The 22,100-nt window shown below is 46.6% G+C and overlaps 1 protein-coding gene across 1 annotated transcript in view; it reads left to right on the top strand.

The window, feature by feature from the left end:
• LOC119374879 (cytochrome P450 2C23-like) overlaps positions 1 to 21,732 on the top strand; it is a 41,882-nt gene extending 20,150 nt beyond the window's left edge. The window contains exons 4-8 of the mRNA XM_049411070.1: positions 771 to 886; positions 7,086 to 7,201; positions 10,276 to 10,415; positions 14,692 to 14,882; positions 21,545 to 21,732. Coding sequence (XP_049267027.1) covers positions 771 to 886; positions 7,086 to 7,201; positions 10,276 to 10,415; positions 14,692 to 14,882; positions 21,545 to 21,732 — 751 coding nt within the window. The remainder of the gene's footprint in view (positions 1 to 770; positions 887 to 7,085; positions 7,202 to 10,275; positions 10,416 to 14,691; positions 14,883 to 21,544) is intronic.
• Positions 21,733 to 22,100: the final 368 nt, after the last annotated feature.

The following is a 22,100-nucleotide window of genomic DNA, read 5'->3' as shown; positions in this document are numbered from 1 at the left end:
TTTGCTCGGGGCTGTGTCCGGCGGTGGTGGTGGCATCTGAGCGCCATTGCGCATGCACCTACTCGTTCTCCCACTCTCCTCCTTTACGCAGGTGTTCGGTCGCCTTCTCTCTCCTCCCCCGCGCTGCAGCAGCGGCGCAGCCTCTCCTCCCACGTGATGCAGCCGCGCCGCAGCCAAATACAGCCTGTAACCAACTCTCTCCTCTGCCTCCCCCATTTCATGCGTATATAAGCGCGTGCGCTCGGTCGGCTTCTGTCATTCTCGCTGCCGTTTTTGTCAGACACTGCCGTTTTTGTCATTATGGGCTTTCTATAGGCCGTTAAGTAATAACTGACTGGCTCTGAGTAAGCTGCTGCTCTAATTTTGCAAGTAAGCGCAAACATTTTACGTCGTACATAATCTGTGGTTGTCACCTCAGTCCACTGTTTCGTGCCTTTCAATGTCCGCCAAATGACTGTGCCTTTTCTAGTAAATAGCACCTTTTTTATTCTATACAATTGCCAACAGTCATTTAACTTGAGATACGAGCGCGTAATTACAGAGGGAGACAAGAGGACAGACACGAGCGCATCCCTGCCTTCCTAAGTCCCTACATAAGTTACGCGCTCGTATTTCAAGTATCATTCATCACGATCTCAGCCAATCAGCCGTTGTGACATGTTTCGTTAAACTGCGTTTATTGTTCGCATGTCGGAGACAGCCGCTCCTTTGTTCAGATACTATGGATCACAAGTATAAAATTCGCACAATAAATGTTCTTGCCCTTAAAGCGACCGGATAATTGAACACAAGGCCACGGCGGAAAGCGGTGTAAACCGGGACTTTGTCGACGCATACCTGAGGAAAATAGAAGGCAGCGATGATGTGTCCAAATCACATTTCGCAGGTGAGACAATGCATATTGTTTTGCGTGAGCTGTGTGAGAAGTCCGGCATTACGCTGTCCTTCGCCGGCTTCCGTTTTCTTGTTCTTCCCAGACAAGCGGAGCTCCTAACACCAAAAGGAATTTTTTTCGAGCAGGCTCCACTACGGGAAAGTCGTCAAAGTACCAAAGCTCATGCTCCCTTTAGTCAGGCTGCTTCCACTATCTGTGTTGCAAATCTTTTCTAAAGATTTCTGTGTTCTATCGCTGTTCTTAATTTGCTACTCTAAGTTAAGCTATGCGGTGCAGAGAAAGCCAGGGAGGTCACCCCGACTGTAGCATCCGGTTTGCTACCCTACACTAAGGTGAATGGGAAAGGTAAAGCAAGATGCTAAGGAAAGCGGAGAGAAAAGCAGGCGTTCGAAAAAAAGAAATAAACACAAGGAAATTGCAGAGTGGGAGAATTTTAGCATATTCAATAGTGCATTTTAAAACGTGTTTGCAGCGCAAGCACGTAAGTGCTGAAAGAAAGGCGACACAGAAACTGTGTTTGCACCGCAAACACGTGAGTGCTTGCGCCGCAAACTCCTTCTAAAATGCTCTTTAATCAACGAGCCTAAGTCGCCGTTCATCTCCATATTCAATAGGCCATCGCCATGCAAAAATGTCTGTAAGGCCCGAATTGATTTCCGGTGCGAAGACAGTTCGGGTTGGTGTTCCACCCCCGGCCGTTTCGAGAGGGGCCTAATGTCAAGGCGGGCCAACACAGCAGCGGCAGTCAGTGCGTGCTATTGTTCTGTTGTAATTTTGCATCTGCTGTCGCCCTTTTCGTGAGGCATTACATTTTGCTCGTACGTTTTGACAGTTTACACTAAGGATTCATAACAAAAACAGAAATTCAAACAGAAATGCTCAACACAGAAAGCAGAATTTTGGATTATGCTTGTGTCGCCTACGAAACATTGCAGTGGTCCTTCCAAATATCGCGGATATAGCGATCATTCTAGAAAAGCGCGTCTGTACTGATAGGCGACAAACGTATTGTTTGTAGAAAATAATGAATTCCAATAGCCACTTTGAGGCTGATGATGTCTTCGGTTGCCGGCGGATCAAGCCTTGCGCAATATGCTGGCAATTGCCTCGCCCGGTTTCCTCTTTTCAGAATATATTGAACTAATGTGTCTTAAAACGAAACGCGGGCAGGCGACCCAGAAGTCGCGCGCAGTGTGACGGAGCCATGCGCAAGCCGGTGGTCATTAGCTATTCCGCATACAGTGTTGTACCGGACCCCCGTGTCACAATACCACCCCTTGACATAAGTGTCACTCATCACCAGTCGCATGCGAGGTCTGGAACATTTAAGAACATCAAGAGTAGCAGCGACACCTCTTTCCTGAATGTCCAGTGACCACGCGGAAACACGATATTATTTGCACTGTCATATGCTGAGGCTAAACTTCGCAGTGCATTAAAGAAATATTGACGATCTCTGTCAAGTTCACGACACTTAAGGAAATAACGTTCCATATCGCCACAGGTCATGCAAGCCGGGCACAATGGTCTTATTTTTGGAGCCATGCTGGTTTCCGCGCTGGCCCCATGCGCACGCGATATAACAGGCAGACCTTTTTACTAGTTAGCCCTCTTGTCACACATGGCTGGTGAGGTGTCAACCGTAAAGAATGGAAATGCCTGTTGACAGCTTCTCTTAAAAGGTGTTGTTGGTCCCTAGGAGCCTTCTTCGTTGACCTAAGTTCTAAAGTACTCGCAAGTCAGTGAGCCGCCTCATTAACCGCTATATCCGCATGCTATAGAATCCATTGAAACTTCAGCTTTAGTCCAACGCTGTGCAGATCTTTGAGAATATGCAGTGATCTTTGAGTGCGCTTCTCCATACCCAATTCATGCTTTCACAGTTGCAGTGCCGGCTTACTGTCCGAAAGTAACACGACTTATAGCTCCCTACAAAACTTCAGTTTCTTCGGGGCTGCCAGAATTGCCACGCTTTCACATGATATCGACGAAACAACGTAGTCGAGGGGTGTAGCCCAGGATACCTTGAGGGACGGGATGACAAACGTTGGACGCTTGCTCCGCTCTCTCTGTCAAGCGGCCCGTCGTTGAAAACTTTCGGATGGTCGGCGTACTTTTCTTCAATGTATTCAAGCACCAAAGAGTGTTTCTGCTGTAGGTGTGGAGCGCTTGCTGTGCATCCCAGGAATTGTGAGACGGCACTCGACATTCTTATGTGACCAAGGTTCGTCTTGTCGGAGTTGTCTGTGTTCGGGGCATTCCAGGCCAAGATGGCGAAGAGTGTTGACAGCCATGAGAGCTCGCGATTTTGTACGGGCTCGATTCGCTAAGTCGGCAAAGCTGTGTCAGCACTCGTTGAGAAGCGAGAAGACGCAGCGGTGGAGTCCGAGATTGATGAAGCACCTTTACGCTCGCCACAGACTTTGGCCGCCCAGAGCGACTCTTAAGCCTTGACGATGAAGTGTTTCCGGACGTTCCTACTGCGACTTATATGGAGAGATCAGAGGGAAAGAAGCACATGGTTAACAATTACTGCCGTGTGTAACATTGTCATTGATGATGGATTGGTTCCCCAGCTTGTTCCTGCCATCATTCGAAGGATTTTTACAGGCGGTGAAAGCGCCGAGATCGTCTTGTCTACTGCACGTCGCGAATCCATCCCGAAGTCTAGCTTCACAATGGCGGTAAATCGGGCTAGTTGGTTGTTCATGATCGTAGAATAACACCGAAAAAACGACGGACGAACCCACAGAGACAAACAAGCGCTGGTTTGTCTCTGTCTGTTTGTTCGTCGTTTTCTGCGCTGTATTTTACGTAATCAGCACGCTGAATTGGTGCATCTGAAAGTGATATCTTCATCCTTGTTTTTCGTCTTCGCATACCGGAATTCAACATCAACCGAAACTTTTCTGCTGATATTGTTAGTCCAATAGATGCGAGGTGGCTCAGCGCGAAGGGTACAAACCTTTGGACAATGATTTCCAATCGCTTATGCTGATATCGAAACAGCCAGATGCATATGCTGTCGACGTAAATTTATACTTGGAATACCTTGCTGACTTTCTTCAGGGCATCGGGTAAGCCAGCCATGGCCACATTGAACAACATTAGAGACAAGACACTGCCCTATGGCACATCTCTGCTGATTTTCCTTGAGCTACTCAGCATTGTCCCCAACTTCACTTGCATAAAGCCATCACTAAGAACGCATGAACAAAGCGTAAATGATGCCCTGTTGTTTCCATAGGCACAAGACGACAAATTACCGCACCCTCGAACACGTAGTCGTACGCTTTTGAATCGGCCAAAAAGATTGCCAACATTGAAACGCTGTATGCTCGTTGGTGTTCAATGTGGCTTATCGAGTCTAAGGTGTTGCCTTTTACATTCAATCTTTGCCGAAATCAAGCCATACGTGCTAGAAGAGCCTTGTCATTCTCAATCCACCATGTCAGCTAACACAGGCAAGCTTCTCCATCAACTTCACTACACATGAAGTTAGTGATACTGGTCGATGTGATGCCAGCTGTGTCCTGTCTTTGGCAAGTTTCAGCGCCTGCACTACCCAGGCCATTTTGTATGATTGAGGAATGTTGCCCGACTCCCACACATAGTTGAAATGCGTCAGATGGCTACTCTACACTTCTGCAGCCAGATTGGAATTCATTTGGTTCGTAATTCTACCATGCGCAGGAACGCAGCATCAACGGATAGAGCTTGCGGCTGGCATCAGTTCCCGTAACGTAAAAGCATGTCGATGGCAGATGCTGAATGAGGTGAAAGTGAAGAAGGTGGCTCACTTTCTCTTCCAATTATATAAACGTCAGCAACTTCCTCACCTAGAGATGACACAGCCACTTTGATCACAAATGATTGTTGTAATATTAGCTACTCCGGACAGAAAGTACCCCTAAAAAAATCTCCAGGACATGAGTTCAATGACAGTTACAAATGGCAGCTCAAATAATTATGATCGTTCTAGCCTAATCGATGATGATTAGTGGATTTATGTGCCGCAAGGGCCGCGGTTGGCCAAAGAGTGTCTTCTCTTTTGGCGTAGTGTCAGCGTTGACCAATGCTTTATTCTTCATGATGGGGTGTAATACGGCTTATAGAGGCATAAAGCCATGCTATATCGAAGCGCAGAATATATATATGGTACAAAATAATGGCGGTGACATGTGTAGTGATCTATGCGTGTTGGTGAACGACGGACGATGATAGTTTCAGCAAGTAAAAATATGTAACGAGTTCAACTGCCTCCTCAAGGTCTTTGAGAAGCCCGCGAGAAAGGTGCTCCATTGATACAACTACCGCAGCAGCCACCTCTGCTGAAAGGTCGGGCAAGGGATTGCCAAGGGATTGCCCCTACTTAAAGAGAGTTTCCTTGCCTATAAACATAGCATAATTGTGTGGGACTTGATGTCGGTATGATAATGAAAAATGATTTCTTCTGTTAACGACTAGTTCAGGACATAACAGCAGGATATGAAGCACAGTAAGAGTCTCACCACATTTATCACACAAGGGTGGGTCATTATCAGACAAGAGGTATAAGTCTTTGCTGTGCGTGTGTCCTGTCCTAGGTCTGCAAAGTGTTACTTCCGTATGGCGTGTCTTAGCTATCGGCGGCCAGTTACCAAGATGCGGCTTGATCAGGTATAGTTTCTTTTGTATTTCCCTATCCCGTAGGCGCTGCCAGTAAGCCCTGAGTTTGTTTCTTATGAAGGCATTCGGGCACGTTGCAGGGACATTCATTGCTGGGTTGACAGCGCTCGTGTTGATGGATGCGGCAAGTTGGTCAGCCATCGCATTTCCTTCGAACGCACGGTGCCCTGGCACCCAGCATACGAAGACATGTTGTCTGAATGCGTAAATGGTGCATAGGAGCGAGTAGAGAGATGTAATGACATGATATTTTAGCTTTATGAGAGTTTTAAATCTGTTGCGACACTTAAGAAATCTGTGTGTACAACAGCCTTTTGTATTTTTAGTTCCTGAAGGTGTTCAACGGCCGCCAATATCGCGTAAACCTGTACTGTGAAAATGCTTGTACAAAGGTGCAGGACGCCGACGTCCCAAAAAGATGGGCCGACTGTTGCGTGAGATACGCCAACATGAGACCTCGAGGCATCAGTTAAAAATTCGGGACAAGAGTATTTCTGCTGCAGCTTAAGAAAATACATCTACATATCTGCCAAAGGCGTATACTTTGTAATAACAACGGAAGGCACATCGCACACGATAAGCTGCCACTGCCATTGTGGAAGGTGCTTAGCGGGAGTGAGCAGTTGGTGCTCAAGGAGCGGCACATCCTTCTCCTCTACCAAGCCTCTCACAGGCAATGAGTGCGGCTTTCTTACTCGAGCACGATTATGGAGGATTATGGAAGAGGGTACAGCTGGACAAATCACTTGTCGTAGCGAGCGGGGAATGCTATTCGTTTGAGTTCACCTTCAAAAGATACACAAATGATAAGTATGGTCTCTGTATATGCAGAAACCACTGTCTGATTCCACGTAAAGGCTCTCTGCAGGGCTTGTTCTAAAGGCACCTGTAGCAAGGCGAATACACAAGTGGTGGATGGGCTCCCGCATCCTCAAGGTGCTTGATGTCGCAGACTGATAGACTATGGGCCCATAATCTAACCCGATGGATAGCATTATAGGCAGGAAGAATTTCTTGAAGCTTATACTTCTAATATACGAGAATTTAGCATTTCCGAATGTGCTGTATTTTCGCATTCTCCTCGATTGTATGTTATATATGAACGCCGAAACTAGATAATATATGCGCAAAGCACCAGACGATTCCGTTCCATAGTACATCATTTAGGTTAGCCTGAAGGTGCCGTTCTCTTCAGATACATTTGATGCTGCAACTGGGTGACGTACACACTAAACATAACTTCTTTGCTCGCTACCACCTTTTTTGCTCGCGTCGACAAACGTCCGGTTTGCTTCCGTGCTATGGGCGAAAGAGATTGATAGAATGAAAAGGAGGAAATCAGAAAAATGAAGGCGCTTTCAGGGTGCCACTTCGTTGCCTGGCAATTACAGGCCTACACTTGATCACTAAATCCTGCAGATTACTGCTAAGCGCTTCTACTAAGTTCAGTAGAACCTGTGGTGCCATAGAAGTCACAATACATGCCGACCTCAACGTATCTTTGTGATTTGCTCCCGTGTAGTGGAGAAGCTAGCTGGCGTGGTGATCAGCTTCCTCGCTGGTACTACAAGCGCCGCCGGTACCATCCACTGGCACCTGGTTAAGCACGCTATGGAACCTGACACACTGCAAGCGAGGGTGCGTATCACTGCATTCACAAGTTCTGCTGAAACGAAGCACGTTGTATATTGTGGTAAGCGGCGAACATCAACGCATAGTCTTTCCAACTAGTGCCTCTTTAAAAACATTACTCAACGTATGGTGGACGGTAACAACCTCGCCTTCTAGCTGAGGCAAACTGCAAAGGCTAACCAGTCTACTGAGGCTAAGAGCGATGACTTTCACAAGTGAACTTTCTCCGCCACTTAACATAAGCTCAGGTACAAGTAAAATCAGTTTCTGTTGAATTATTTTCGTACTACAGGGCGGGTAATACTCTAGCACTTCTACTTATCTACGTCTCGGGTTTGATTTCCCTTGCAGGCAGCACCATTCGTGCGCCTAAAGAACCTCCTGTCGTCAAAATAAACCCAGGTGTACCCGCCGCGTTTCTAAACACAGCAACAATACTCTGCAGTTTTAGGACCTTTGGTCGCATTGTTTGCTTCATTTCTTTTCTGCTCTCGATTGATGGATAGTATACTGTGATCGCTCTCTCTACAACAAGGCCAGGTGCTGTGAGCCACCAAGCACAATTTTAATGCTCCCTAATACCTGGCCTACCTAAAGTCAGTATTTTGTTTCACTCGAAAATGATCCAAAGGAGCTCATATTTTAACATTCTCCATTCTCCATCAGTTCCAGCCTTGAAGAAAACAAGTCCACTTTTCGAAACGTCGGCTCGAGTGCCCACCCAGTGATTGCGCATTTTAATCGCAAGTTTCCACCTACCCCTTCCTGCTGTGTTTTGAACATTCTCCATTATAACTTCAAGTAGCTTTTCTTTATTGCTACTTTGTTTTTATTCCGTATCTCTGCTCTTCTCCCGCGACTCCTGTAACCGTCTTTCCGTGATATTTTTCGAGCAGCTGTTCAACTTCTTAGTGCGAACCTTAAAACACTGGGGTAAATTTAGGGTAGTGCAGGCTATGGTGGCTTCGTATATTTCTCTTCTTTCTGCATTTCTTGACAAGAGTCTCGAGTAGGCAGGCCCGATGCCTTAAGGTAACATGCAAGATGTTATTGCTCAGCTGTCAGATAGTAAAAAAGATCATTTGCTACCTCATTCTCGTTGGTATATAAAGTGTTCACCACTCGCCGCCATCACTGCGAGTGGCGCCAGTTAACATTCCCACGATTATACGCACAGAAATACCTAATAAAGAGAACGGGTGAAAGATACACATTATGGATCAACTAGTAGTACATCGGACGCGCTATTCTAAGATATTTTCGGAAAATTACGTTGAAGCGAGAAAACGTGGACAGCAGAAAGGGACAGGAGATCACTTACTGTCCACATTTTCTCAGTGCGATGCAACCTAATTTACCAACGATGAATGCAAGCGAACTAGCCCAACCCGCCATCTGGTTGAAATTTATCCTAAGACAGCTTGCTCGCTCCCTACCGACGGGAAGTTGCTAAGTGAAGCTTCTATGAGTTACAGTTTTTTGTTGCGGCGGCGACAGAGTTCGCGAAAGACCCGGCGCCGGCTACTCTACAGGAACGCGGGTGTACAAAAATAGGCCCTCGATGGGGCGCCTGTCATTTGCGTATTTGTATGCGCCGTTTCCAAGTAACTCGTGCTCTCCCGATCACGCACTTTTCGGCAGTCAGCCGTTCCTGGTATGGAAACGTCACCTTTTATCGAAGTCACTCGTCATTTCACGTTGTCTCATTTCATTGTTGCGTTTCATTGCTTCACGCGAGGCTGTCGTTTTCTGTAACAAAAGAAGTGTGGCGCTGCTGAGCACGTGGTTGAAGCTCCGATCTAGGCATGGAGCAAGCAGAAAGTTAGAAGGGAGCATTGCGCAATGAGGTGCAAAGAAAAAATTGGCCGCGTATCTGCGTGCTTCGCTGCAAATGTCGTGTAGAGACGATAGAAGAGGCGCTGTGTGAGATATGGACGCCATCTGGCAATACGTCGGGAAACATGAGTGCTGTGTTGCGTGCTGGTAGTCCCGGCGCAGCAGCAGGCGAAGACCGGCGGTGACCAACGCGACCGGCGGGGACGCCAGCCAGCCCGAAAACGCGGTTTGGCGCGAAGCGCTGAAGCAGAGAAACGTCCGCACTCAACGAGTACTCTCCACACACTCTTTTATTTACACGTCGCCTGGGTAAAACAGGAACGCCAGAGCGGCGCCCACAACCGGCAGCCTGAAGGCCGCCCACAACGCTGCTTTTTTATTTTTTAAATATTTTTTTTCACCTTCTTGGCCTTCTCAAAACTAAAGTTTTTCAACACCAATCCATGGCATTCGTAAAGTGCAATACAGAACCGAAACCGAAACAAAACAATGAGCTCGTGCGAAGGGCACGGAGGAAGGCAAATTTCAGCGCAGTCGCATTTTCAGCTTTGTTGAAACAGCGCTCACTAGATGACGACGACGTTAAAGAAGGCACAGGACAAGCAGCGCCTGTCCTGTGCCTTCTTTTACTTCGTCGTCGTCTAGTGAGCGCTGTTTCAACAAAAATGAACGCATACCAACTCGCTCAAGCTTCCATTCTTATGCATTTTCAGCGCAGCTTAAGAAACTAGGGTCCTTAAAATTACGTATGTATGCATTTTCTATTAAAGGAACACGCCACCTAATACTTACCTAGTGATGTTGCACCTCAGATATGCATGATATTTACTTTTTGATCGACAGCGTTCACAAGTATGAACAGCCGTACCAGTTCAAGACGGCTGGCCCTTGGGCAAGTGGTTCAACTTTGGCCGAGTGGCTGAATTGAGGGACGTGCCGACAAACAGAAAGACAGACAGACAGACAGACAGACAGACAGACAGAAAGACAGACCAAAATTTCTGCGTTTAAGTTCCCCAAGACTATCGTCTTTAAAAAAGAACAGCAGACACGCGTACGCCAACGTCACTTGCTACATTTCCCTGATAGGGAAAGGCTCCTAATTTTTGCGCACTTCAATTCATTTCTCCATATTTCATAAATACTACACTCTCTAGACAACAAGTAATGTCCCCTATAGCTTCCTGGGCATCATTCTCTGTTAAATGCATGATGAGTATCGCTTTTGATTCAAACTTGCGCAGGTGCAGCGTGAAATTGATGAAGTGATCGGCCGAGACCGGCGACCAACGTGGGAGGACCGACTGCGCATGCCCTTCACCATGGCCAGCATGTGGGAGATGGACCGCTGGAAAACAAGCATCCCGCTGGGTGTACCAAGAGAGTGAGCTACTCATTACACGAGCGAATAGAGAGGGGACCTCCGGATGTCCTGATCCGCGCTCCTTCAATGCTTTCGTGTGCACCCTTTCGAATGCTAACGCCACAGACATTCGACTTCCCACAAGCTGAAGCCCCTTTACAAAACTCCTGCCGCCCCTACTGATATAGCCAACCTCTCTATGCGCAGTTCAAGGGATACTAGAGGCAAATTCCGACAGATTTCGCGCGTTGTTAGGATCAATTTTGTGCAAAGCAGTGAGCGTTTAGCTCCCTATACCACATAGTTTCTCCTATGAGTCAAGGGTTACAAGGTGGACCGACAGCTTTCTGTAAATTGAGTAGTTTAGGGCATATTGGGAACTCACCAAGCACGCCGACCACACTGGTCCCTAAAGGTGTGCTTGTGGTAGGACGTAACGTGGGCGCTCACGTTACAGCACATATGTCGCTATTATCGAAACGAAGTGCGCGCTAAGGTGTAATGACACTTATTCATAAATTGAAGCTATTGGCGTGCCCTTCCGGGGTCAAGCAATGCTTCACCATATCTTGCGGAGTCAGAGAAGTGTTTATGTTAGGCTTCTTACATTGTTATTCAGACGGATAGCAAACAACGAAGCGCAAATGAGCTCGACAGGAGTACAGTATAGGGTCTTTCTCGTCAGCAGTTTCAAGCACTGTTGTTGCTCTGAGGCAAAATATTTGGCTGCCACGAAGAATGGTTGAGCTCCATTCGGGCTGCGATCGTGATTTTAAGTGCGAAGCATTTCTTAGCGAACGAAAGACACTTTCTATCTATCTATCTATCTATCTATCTATCTATCTATCTATCTATCTATCTATCTATCTATCTATCTATCTATCTATCTATCTATCTATCTATTCTATCTATCTATCTATCTATCTATCTATCTATCTATCTATCTATCTATCTATCTATCTATCTATCTATCTATCTATCTAGCCACCTACGCCAGGGTGCTCTCCTGAAGGTCATCTGAACGTGATGCTCACCAACATTACCATAGGAGGACATGAGTATATCAGGAATGTGATGGGCAGTTGACCACATGAATCACATGTCACTAAGGTTACAGTCTAGGCTTGTTGAAGTAGCATGATGCAAGTTCATGCATGTCACGCTTGTCGCATACGTCACGAAATCCTTGCCCTCAAGCACGTGTGCGCATACCCGCATACCCCGGCCGTCGGTGCGTGGTTATGCGCTACAGGTCAAATCAATGAACAGAGAAAATACACTCTGAATGTTGCATACGAGACTAATATTGTTTGGTGGGGTCTTACGTTCCAAAGGTATAGACGGTTTCGCTGTTTGCAAACACAGACCTGGACGGCTTCCGGTTTCGTGCACTGACTTAGCGCTGGTGGGGAACGAAAGCCTTGACGGGTAGCCCGCAGATGACGGATAGCTGGCAGGGAGCCCGTAGCGAGGAACTCCTGACTATTTTCAACAACAGGGGTTGCACCTACTTAAGCACACGGGAGTTTTTTTACTTGCATCTTCATGAAAATGCAGCCGCTGTGGTCAGGAATCGAATTCATGCCCTCGAGCTTAGCAGCGTGGTATAATATGTGTTAGCTACCATGACGAGTAATTGTATACTACAGTTTGCGTGAGTTAAGCAAGGAAAACGCACTTTCCTTGTTATCGTAGCCGATTTTAATGCAGCAGACAAACGCTGACAAACGGGCTGCAACGACCGTGTGCTCACAATCACCCGGTACAGACCACTGACGATATGCGCGTATCTATACAATTTACACAAAAGCATCAATCCACGCCGTAATTAGCCCTGGGCTCAAAGACAAAATATGTACTACAGACAGCTCCGTGTTCACTCGACTCCGTGTACTCGACAGCTCCGTGTTCAAATAGACTCCCACAATGCGTGGGATATACTTAAATTTTATTCTTTGCGTTCTTCGAGATGTTTCGATCACCGACAACGTCGCCGATGATGCCGGCAACGGTTTTAGCATTATCGCGTTGTGATTTGTATCTATCTCAAATCTTCACTCGCGTACAACGCCGATTTTTCGATCACATGCAAGGAGGCCGATGCCCACACCGAATTTTCTGTGAAACGAGCTCTTTGACGCTTTCGTGTCAAAATTCCTCAGATACCTGGCACTGTGAGCATCGAAGTAACCCGAAGCAGTCAGCAAGGAGCTGCATACATCGCATTATTTGTCTTTGAGGCACATGTTTGTCATGTGTGCATGCATATGCACTGCGGTGTATACCAAGGCAAAGAAACGTATATTCTGGTATATACATGCATGTCCTCTCATTTATGTTCGTGACGCACTCACGGCACGCCATACCAGTTTTCGTGTACATCTGGCTAGCGAGACGGCCTGAAGCTCACCACCATGCCGTACATGACATGCATGTCACGATCTTTATGCTCTGACCTGTCGTTTATGTTTCTCATGCATTGATAACACGCCACACCAATTTTGGCATATATATCAAGCTGGAGTAACGGCTGGAGAAGACACTGTGAGCGTGGTACTTAAATCATGCCGTACATGTTACAATCTTTAATTTATGTTCGTCATACTCATGTCACCCCGTCCCAATCTGGGTGCATCTGAAGCTTGCGAAATGCCCTTGAGCCCACCATGGGCGTGTCATGTATGTGATGCGTGCATGACATTCATGTATTGATATTTATTTGGCAATCTGTCATTTATGTTAGTCATTCTTATATGCTACGCCATATCAATTCTGGTATATATCCATTCAGTTATACGGCCGCGAGCACCCCAATACCGCGTCATGTATATCGTGCCATACACAGCATGCATGTCATGTTTTACACTGTAAGATCTGTCATTTATGTTCATCTCACACTCTTCTCACTCCATACTAAGTTTGGCATATATATAAAATAATGAAGCGGCCGCGAGAGCACCAAGGTCGTGACATGTAAATCGTTCCGAACATAACTTACAGGCCATAACATGAAACTTATCACCTGCATGAAACGATTTCATGTTAATTATGAACTGTAATTTGTGTTTTTCATGCAGTGATCTCATGCCGTTCCATTTTGGTATGCATCTCAGGAAGGAAACGGCCACGAGTGCACAAAGTCGTAGGCGGATAGATAGATAGATAGATAGATAGATAGATAGATAGATAGATAGATAGATAGATAGATAGATAGATAGATAGATAGATAGATAGATAGATAGATAGATAGATAGATAGATAGATAGATAGATAGATAGATAGATAGATAGATAGATAGATAGATAGATAGATAGATAGATAGATAGATAGATAGATAGATAGATAGATAGATAGATAGATAGATAGATAGATAGATAGATAGATAGATAGATAGATAGATAGATACGCTCAAAGTGGCAGACGTTTGCGAAGAAATGCTTCACATTTAAAATCACAGGTTACACCGGAATCGAATCCAGACATTCTTTCGTGGCAGTCCAGTAGTCTGCCACAGAGCCACGCCTCGGCTTCAAACGACTTTGGAAACACACCCCATGCAAGAGTCGCGTCAGCACACCGCTGGATGTCTTTGCAGTGTTGGCTGTCCGCTTTTACGTCAATATAATAAACGTTACATATGCGCACCTCGGCTTCGCCAGTTACAGTTAAGCTTTGAGAGAATTCGCGTGCGACTTCTACTTCTGATATGCCTAACATCGCACGTTAGTGTGCACGTAATGGCGATAAAACTATTGTCTATGCACTGACGTGAGTGCCGATGTTAGAGAGCTTGAGCTACCCTTGACGTTCCCATGTACTCGGCTTGACCATTAACCCGACGAATTATAATTCTTGCCCTCTTCAATAACTTTCACCGTGCCCTTTGGTGTTAAAACGAGAACTATTTCCGACGATTTAGATATCCACTGATCATTACCTGATTTCACTCAACAAGAACACTGTTTCGTGAAACTTGCATCCTGTCCCCGATTTCCACCTGTCCGTCTCCGGACTTCATCGCCCTCTACACAAAATAGTTGCATGCACCGAAGGTTTCTGACTTTTCTCTTGCCTGTTTCCTTACCTGCGTCAGTCTAGTGGCCTTCTTCAGGCATAACATTTACTGGTTGATATCCACTGTTCGTCATCTCGAAAGCAAGAAGGCTGAGTAGGATAATACCAGGCGAATAAGCAACGCCTTCGCAAGGAAGCCAGGCTCTACACAAGCGCATTGTGCAGATTACGCTCATGATGTTCCTTTTCATACTTTTATCTCGCATCTACCATGTTACTGCAGAGCCTCTGAAGACGCCGTCGTGGATGACTTCTTCATTCCGAAAGGCACAGTGATCATGGCCAATTTCTGGGCCGCGCACTTCGACCCCAAGGTTTGGAGGGACCCTTACAAGTTCGACCCCATTCGTTTTTTGAACAAGGACGGAACACTCATGGCTCGCAAACCTGAATGCCTCCTTCCATTTTCCGTAGGTAAGCAATGCTGAACTAACAGTGAGCTGCTTAAACGTTATTCCTGGTGCGCACGTCCATGCTCGCGTCGAAGTAGTGAGCATCCATCCTGCCATATAGATGGCATTCCGCAAAGACCACATAAGCTATAAGATGCGTAGCACGTACTGAATTCATCACCCTACCCTTGTGGTTTTATAAACTGTTTATTTTGTAATATGTAATATGAAATGAGTTTTTAAATTCAGGCAGTCCCTTTACTCACAAGGCCCACCGTCATGTTGTTCATCCACATATACGTTCTCGAAAACTGTAGGCTGGCTACTTTCCTATAAAGAATACTATGCCACCCTGGTGATGATAATAAAAACTTTATTTCTTGACAGAGAACGCTAACGGAACACGGACGAGAAAAATAAACGACGACACAGGCGTTGTCTGACAACTGTGTGTTTATCAGAAAAAAACACCAAGGATATATATATAAGTAAGCAAGATTCACAACAAACCCGTGCCCCCTCCCCCCCGCCAAAGATAACTAACAACCACATCAATAATATCATGCGTAGAATATAAGAACTGCGCACGTTACAGGAAAGCCACTTCCTCGTCAATCGGAGCAATAGACGGGCAGCTCACGCACGTGTCTTTCTTTTTTATCATGTAGAACGCCTCCACGATTTCCCGGTTGCGCTGGCTCTCGTGCCTAGTCACCACAACCGTCTTACTCAACGCAGGCGCACAGCCGCACTGTCTACAACGCAGGACAAGGTGTGAAGACGGTGCACCCTTCAAAGAGCTAGCATGCTCTCTCAAACGGACGTTGTGAGAACTTCCCGTCCGTCCTATGCAGGAACTCCACACATGAAAAGGGTAGGGTATACAAAACGCTGCAGGCGCAGTCAACGTACCGTGTAGTGTCTTGTGGAACACTCACCGTCAGAAGAAGCCATCCCTCTTTTTTGCACCCTTCTGTCAATGGAGCTGCACACACTCCCCAGCTTCCTGCCGGCACGGAAGACGGCATTGACGTCGTAATGGCCGGCCACTTTCTTTAGGCGGGGAGAAACAGAGTGCAAATAGGGCATGACAGCAATCTTGCCACGCCCCTCCGGAGGCAACGCCGCTGCAGCCACATCATTGTATTTCTGCTGCCTGAAGCGGTGCAACAAACGCTACGAAATGGACCCAAGAGCCAAGCGAGGGAAACCGGCCGCTTCTATCCTCTACATCTGACGCATGAAGCTTTCGCGCATAGCATGCGCACAGGACTTCTTAACTGTTCAAGAAAGACACGCCATGGACAAGCCATCCTTGACAATTTTTGAATGAGCAGACCTATAACACAGAAGTTGCTTTACAGAATGGTGTTGGTACAACCAGCAAACGTGTGTCGCTTGGAATCGAATGGATAGATCAGGTAATTGCAAAACGTAGTTCATTGAAACTTCTGCGGTGAAGGTTAGGCCCCAGCCTCTTTGTTTGAATAATTTCAGGGCAACAATAATTGAACGCGTGAAATTTCTCCCATCTACAAACAAAAGCTAAACATCCACATACCTAAACACATGAGTGGCAATGCCTTCTAGGTCATGTTGCAGAAAAATACCGCTTTTTCTAGAAAAATACTGCTTAGTACAGGGGCCACACTTGAGTCGATACACACTCCCGACTTTTGTACTCACGACTTCATTTACCGAACTTCTAAGAACTCAGGGCGGGTCCTATAGTGCGGAGCTACAATTGGCTTTCTCGAAGCTCTGTTGGCCCGATTCGCTCACACTCTTGTAATGAAACTCATTTATGAAATAAGGGTGCACGGTGGCAAAGCGTGAAAGGCACGCATATTCATCACCATTGCACTTGTGGAACAGAGAACACCATATTCTCGCCCTTTCTAATTAACGTTCTGCTAAAATGCCACATTTTAAAAGCTCATATAGAAAGAATAGGAATCAACGGCAACATAAACGTGCGCAGCTGGGTTCACATTACAGGTTATAGCCATCAAACACGAGCAGCACCGCCTCAGCCTGCCACACGGCGCAAGAAATACTTTAGGTGAGCGAACGCCAAGACTACCCGTTGTGCCACAATGTTCTGTTTCGCCAGAAGCCCTAGAGATGGCGCTACCAACTTTGACGCGGTAGGCTGCCTTGATAACCGTGCGTATCGAGGCACTCTACGACCCGTGCAAGGCAGACGTAACGTCACCGTGTGCACAGCGGCGGGAGCCTGCGCCTACTGTTGAAGCTCTTCCTATTAACCAGAGAGCATATAGCGAATATGACGAATGCAACGGTTCCGGAAGTATTTAGTGGAAGAAGTAGCACCCTCTTATCACGTTATCTCATCACGTTAGCTGGCGGCGTGAAAAGCGCGTACTTCTCTTTCCAAGATTTGTAGCCACTTTTGCAAAATGGCGCAAGCCATTTGCCCATTCTTCCGCAGCACTAAAACAATTGACCACTATGACATTTTCAAAAATGAGCTCAAAAAGCAACGTCAGCCAACAAGAAAAAGTGCGTGCACTGCACGGCTAACGCAGCACGTGGACAGAGAAGGCCAAACCCCATATGCGCGAAAATGCACTGCACAGCGACGAGCGACGTTACGAGCAACGAAACGAGCCGTTTGCGCGACTGTTGGGTTGTCGATATCGCGCGATAACTCGGTTTTTCAGATTTGGAAACTTTGCCAAAAACTTTGAAAATTTGCCAGCAGCCCGCCACGGTCTTTTGTCCGGCGCGCCATCTCTCGGCACGCGGAAAACGAGAACATTAACCGTCTTTCCCCAACAAGCGCTCCCTTCGCGTCGTTCGCTAGTATTTCTTGCACCATGGCCTGTCATTGTTAGATCCGCCCATTTGACCTATGGAAATATAAGCACAACCTCTGAGGCAAAAGTCACAAAAAGTTTTGCATGTATTTTAAATTCACAGTCTGATTCACAGTCTCAATCAACACAGTAACTGCGAACGTACACATCTAAACGCACGTCAAGTAAGAGGGCTGAAGGCAGAACTCCTTTAGAAGACACTCGACTGCCATCCACTCGTACACGTGGCCCGTCAGAATTACGCAGTGTTGTCTTCATCTCTGCTGAGGGTAGGCGATGGCCTTATGCTGATTGACTATGACGTCGGATTAATTGAGAGCCCCTTTGTGACACGTGAAGCAGCCACCGCTCTGTGCCCTGGTGCATACGGCTGTACTACAGCAATATGGACGTTGACCGCAATAACACACGTTGCCTCGACGCTACGGACACCCTGTTATGTCATGCCGCATGGGATAACATAACTGGGTGTACGAACGAGCAGGTACATAGAAATGCCCAGACAAAGGTGGCCGAGACGAACGCAAGTGACATGGGTGGTCTGCCGGACTCAATTTACCTGAGCACGGGCAAGCTGGCCATGAGCACGGCCAACATCGACATGACCGTACGGTCTCCTTATTGGAAACATCGGCACCTTGTGGTACATCGAGCGTGACGAACACAGGCTTGAATTTCCAATGTCCACGGTAGGAATTGTCGACCCAGGCAGGACGAAGCACATCACCACCGCACAAGCCTCAATAGAATTGAAATAGGTGCCCGTGGTAATGGGAAGCACCACAACGACGATATATGCCAGAAAAATATTTCGTGTAAGAGGACAGTTTCCCCTTGCGCAAGAAACGCCACAACTATATGTAAATCACAAAGAGCCACATACGGCCAGATAGTCTACGGATACGTTAAGCGTCAACCTGTGAAGTTCATCTACGTAGCACTTTCCAGGGCTACCATCCTCAACAACGTATACCTCGCCAAAGAAAAAGGTGACAATGTTCCGACATGCAGCCGGCTGTATCCGCAGACAGTCTGTCGACGACATGACATGGCTGGCAAGCAGGCCTCTAGACATTATCTTGGACCGGGCTACCGCCTTCTTTCGATAACACAACCACAACAATCACCTCACGCTCGCCGCTCTCAACGTAGTTCGTGCACGGCCACGTGCACAACCTCGAAAGAGACGCTCTCCACATAGAAACTGGCGTGTTAGCACCTAATGAAACTTGGTGCTTTAACCAAGGTGCTTTAACCAAACTTGCGGCTTTAACCGAGGAAACCGACCTTAGCGTTGACGCAATGAATGATAATCTGACTAGTATCATTAAGGAGTGTGCAGTGGAAGTCGGGGGTACAGTCGTTAGACAGGACACTGGTAAGCTATCCCAAGAGACGAAAAACCTCATTAAGAAACGTCAAGCTATGAAAGCCTCAAATGCAACAGACAAAATAGAGCTGGCGGAGCTTTCGAAGTTGATCAATAGGCGTAAAGTAGCCGACATAAGAAAGTATAATATGGAGAGAATTGAGCATGCTCTAAAGAACGGAAGAAGCCTCAAAGCTACGAAGACAAAACTGTGCATAGGCAAAAATCAGATGTATGCATTAAGGGACAGGATGGCAAGGTCACAACCAATATGGATAGAATAGTTGAGGTAGCGGAAGAGTTCTACAGAGATCTGTACAGCAGCCGAGACAGTCAGGATGATAATGTAAGAAGCAGTAATATCCCAGAGGAATCTGACATCCCACCAGTATTAACAGGAGAAGTAAAGAAAGCCCTAAAGGGAATGCAAAGAGGCAAAGCCGCTGGTGAGGATCAGGTAACATCAGACCTGTTGAAAGACGGTGGAGAGATTATGTTAGAGAAACTGGCCACCCTGTATACGAAGTGTCCTCTCGACAGGGAGGATACCAGAATCTTGGAAGAATGCCAACATCATCTTGATCCATAAGAAAGGGGACGTCAAGGACCTGAAAAATTACAGGCCCATCAGCTTACTGTCCGTTGTCTACAAGCTATTCACAAAAGTAATTGCTAACAGAATTAATACGACATTAGAGTTTAATCAACCAAGGGACCAGGCAGGATTTCGTACAGGCTTCTCAACAATAGACCATATTCATACTATCAATCAGGTGATAGAGAAATGCGCGGAATACAACCAACCCCTATACATAGCTTTCATAGATTACGAGAAGGCATTTGATTCGGTGGAGACATCAGCAGTCATGCAAGCACTGCGGAATCAGGGCATCGACGAAGCCTATATAAACATAATGGAAGACATCTACAGCGCATCCACAGCCACTATAGTCCTTCATAAAGAAAGCGACAGAATCCCAATAAAGAAGGGCGTACGACAGGGAGACACGATCTCTCCAATGCTATTCACCGCGTGTTTACAGGAGGTTTCAGGGCCCTAGATTGGGAAGAATTAGGGATAAGAGTTAACGGAGAGTACCTCAGTAACCTGCGATTCGCTGATGACATTGCATTGATGAGTAACGCGGGAGACGAATTACAGCTCATGATTACTGAACTGGATACGGAAAGTAGAAGAGTAGGTCTGAAAATTAATATGCATAAAACTAAAGTAATGTGGAACAATCTTGGCAGAGAACAGCGATTTGCGATAGGTGGCGAGACGCTGGAAGTTGTAAAGGAGTACGTCTACTTAGGACAGGTAGTAACCGCGGAGCCGAACCATGAGAGTGAAATAACTAGAAGAATTAGGATGGGATGGGGCTCATTCGGCAAGCACTATCAAATCATGAATGGTAGTCTACCACTATCTCTCAAGAGGAAGGTATATAACAGCTGCATCTTACCGGTACTTACCTACGGAGCAGAAACCTGGAGACTTACAAAGAGGGTTCAGCTTAAATTGAGGACGACGCAGCGAGCGATGGAAAGGAAAATGATAGGTGTAACCTTAAGAGACAGGAAGAGAGCAGAGTGGGTCAGGGAACAAACGGGGGTTAAGGATATCATAGTTGAAATTAAGAAGAAGAAATGGATATGGGCCGGCCACGTAGCACGTCGGCAGGATAACCGGTGGTCATTAAGGGTAACTGACTGGATTCCAAGGGATGGCAAACGCGTGAGGGGGAGACAAAAAATTAGGTGGGTAGATGAGATTAAGAAGTTTGCAGGTATAACGTGGCAGCAGAAAGCACAGGACCGGGTTGATTGGCGGAACATGGGAGAGGCCTTTGCCCTGCAGTGGGCGTAGACAGGCTGATGATGATGATGAAACTTGGTGCGATGAGCCCACTTTGTCATCCATGGCACGTGGCTTTATTGCAGGTGCCAAGGAGTGGTAACATATAGAAACACGGCGATGGGCAACTTCAACGTAGGCCGCATCCCACTTCACCCGCAGCCAGACACAGAACACACACAGACAAGCATCGGAATCGGCGAGGTCTGCGTTGCACACATCAGTTACAATGGTGTCTGTTACATGTGCAACTCTTCACCATATCTGTGCGCGAATGTCATTTGCAAGTATCTTTAGCGGCATATCGTAACGTTTCGCTGAATGTAAAAAAATACTCCACAGTCGCCTTCCCGCCGCATGCTTCGCATAACATCAGTTCCCATAATAGGTGGGATCTGCCGATTTTTTTCGCTTGCGTGTGTAATTGTTTTCTTTTGGCTCCACTGAAATCCTAGTGAGCACCGCCTGGACAGCTTATAGGGTGGGTTATGAAGCAGAGAGAACAGCCACTGGTATAACAATTGGCAAGAGCGAGCGCTCTCTCTCTCTTTCTATCTGCGTGTTCACTATTCAGCTGACAATGTTGCTCTTTTTGTTTGCATATCACGTTTTTACAGGACAGCGCAGCTGCCCAGGTGAGACCCTGGCCACTGTAGAAATCTTCCTGGGCGTCACGTCACTCCTCCAACAATTCCGCGTTCTGCCCGCCGGCAAGATACCTTTCGACATCAACAGTCCTTCCATAACGTCTGGTCACGTACGACACCTCAAGCTGCAATTCCTAGACCGGGGCCAGGGTCTGTAAAGGCTGAAGGTAGCGGGGGTCGGTCGCGAGAGATATCTGTGGGATGATGGAGCAACAGAGACGACTTGACACAGTGTTCCAGCCTGAGCAGCGAAAGAAAAAGGACGCGGAGAAGGCTCAGAACGGGTGGGTAGCGTCAAATCGCCTAATTTTACGTCTAGTTTTTGCCTTGCATATTGTTCGTTTTTTCGCTGTCTTATATTATCAAATAAATACGGACTATTGATTTGGATCAAACATGGTTGTATTGTTTAATTTAACTTAAGTCCGTGAGTATACAAATACTGCAAAGTTATGCAACGTCGAGCATCCATAAAAAATCACAGCATATCCACGAAGTGAATGATGGTGAATGAGCTTGCTGCAGA

The sequence above is a fragment of the Rhipicephalus sanguineus genome, chromosome 11 (genome assembly GCF_013339695.2).
Source record: "Rhipicephalus sanguineus isolate Rsan-2018 chromosome 11, BIME_Rsan_1.4, whole genome shotgun sequence".
In the NCBI taxonomy this organism is placed as follows: domain Eukaryota; kingdom Metazoa; phylum Arthropoda; class Arachnida; order Ixodida; family Ixodidae; genus Rhipicephalus; species Rhipicephalus sanguineus.
This window is presented reverse-complemented; position numbering and strand designations above follow the sequence as displayed.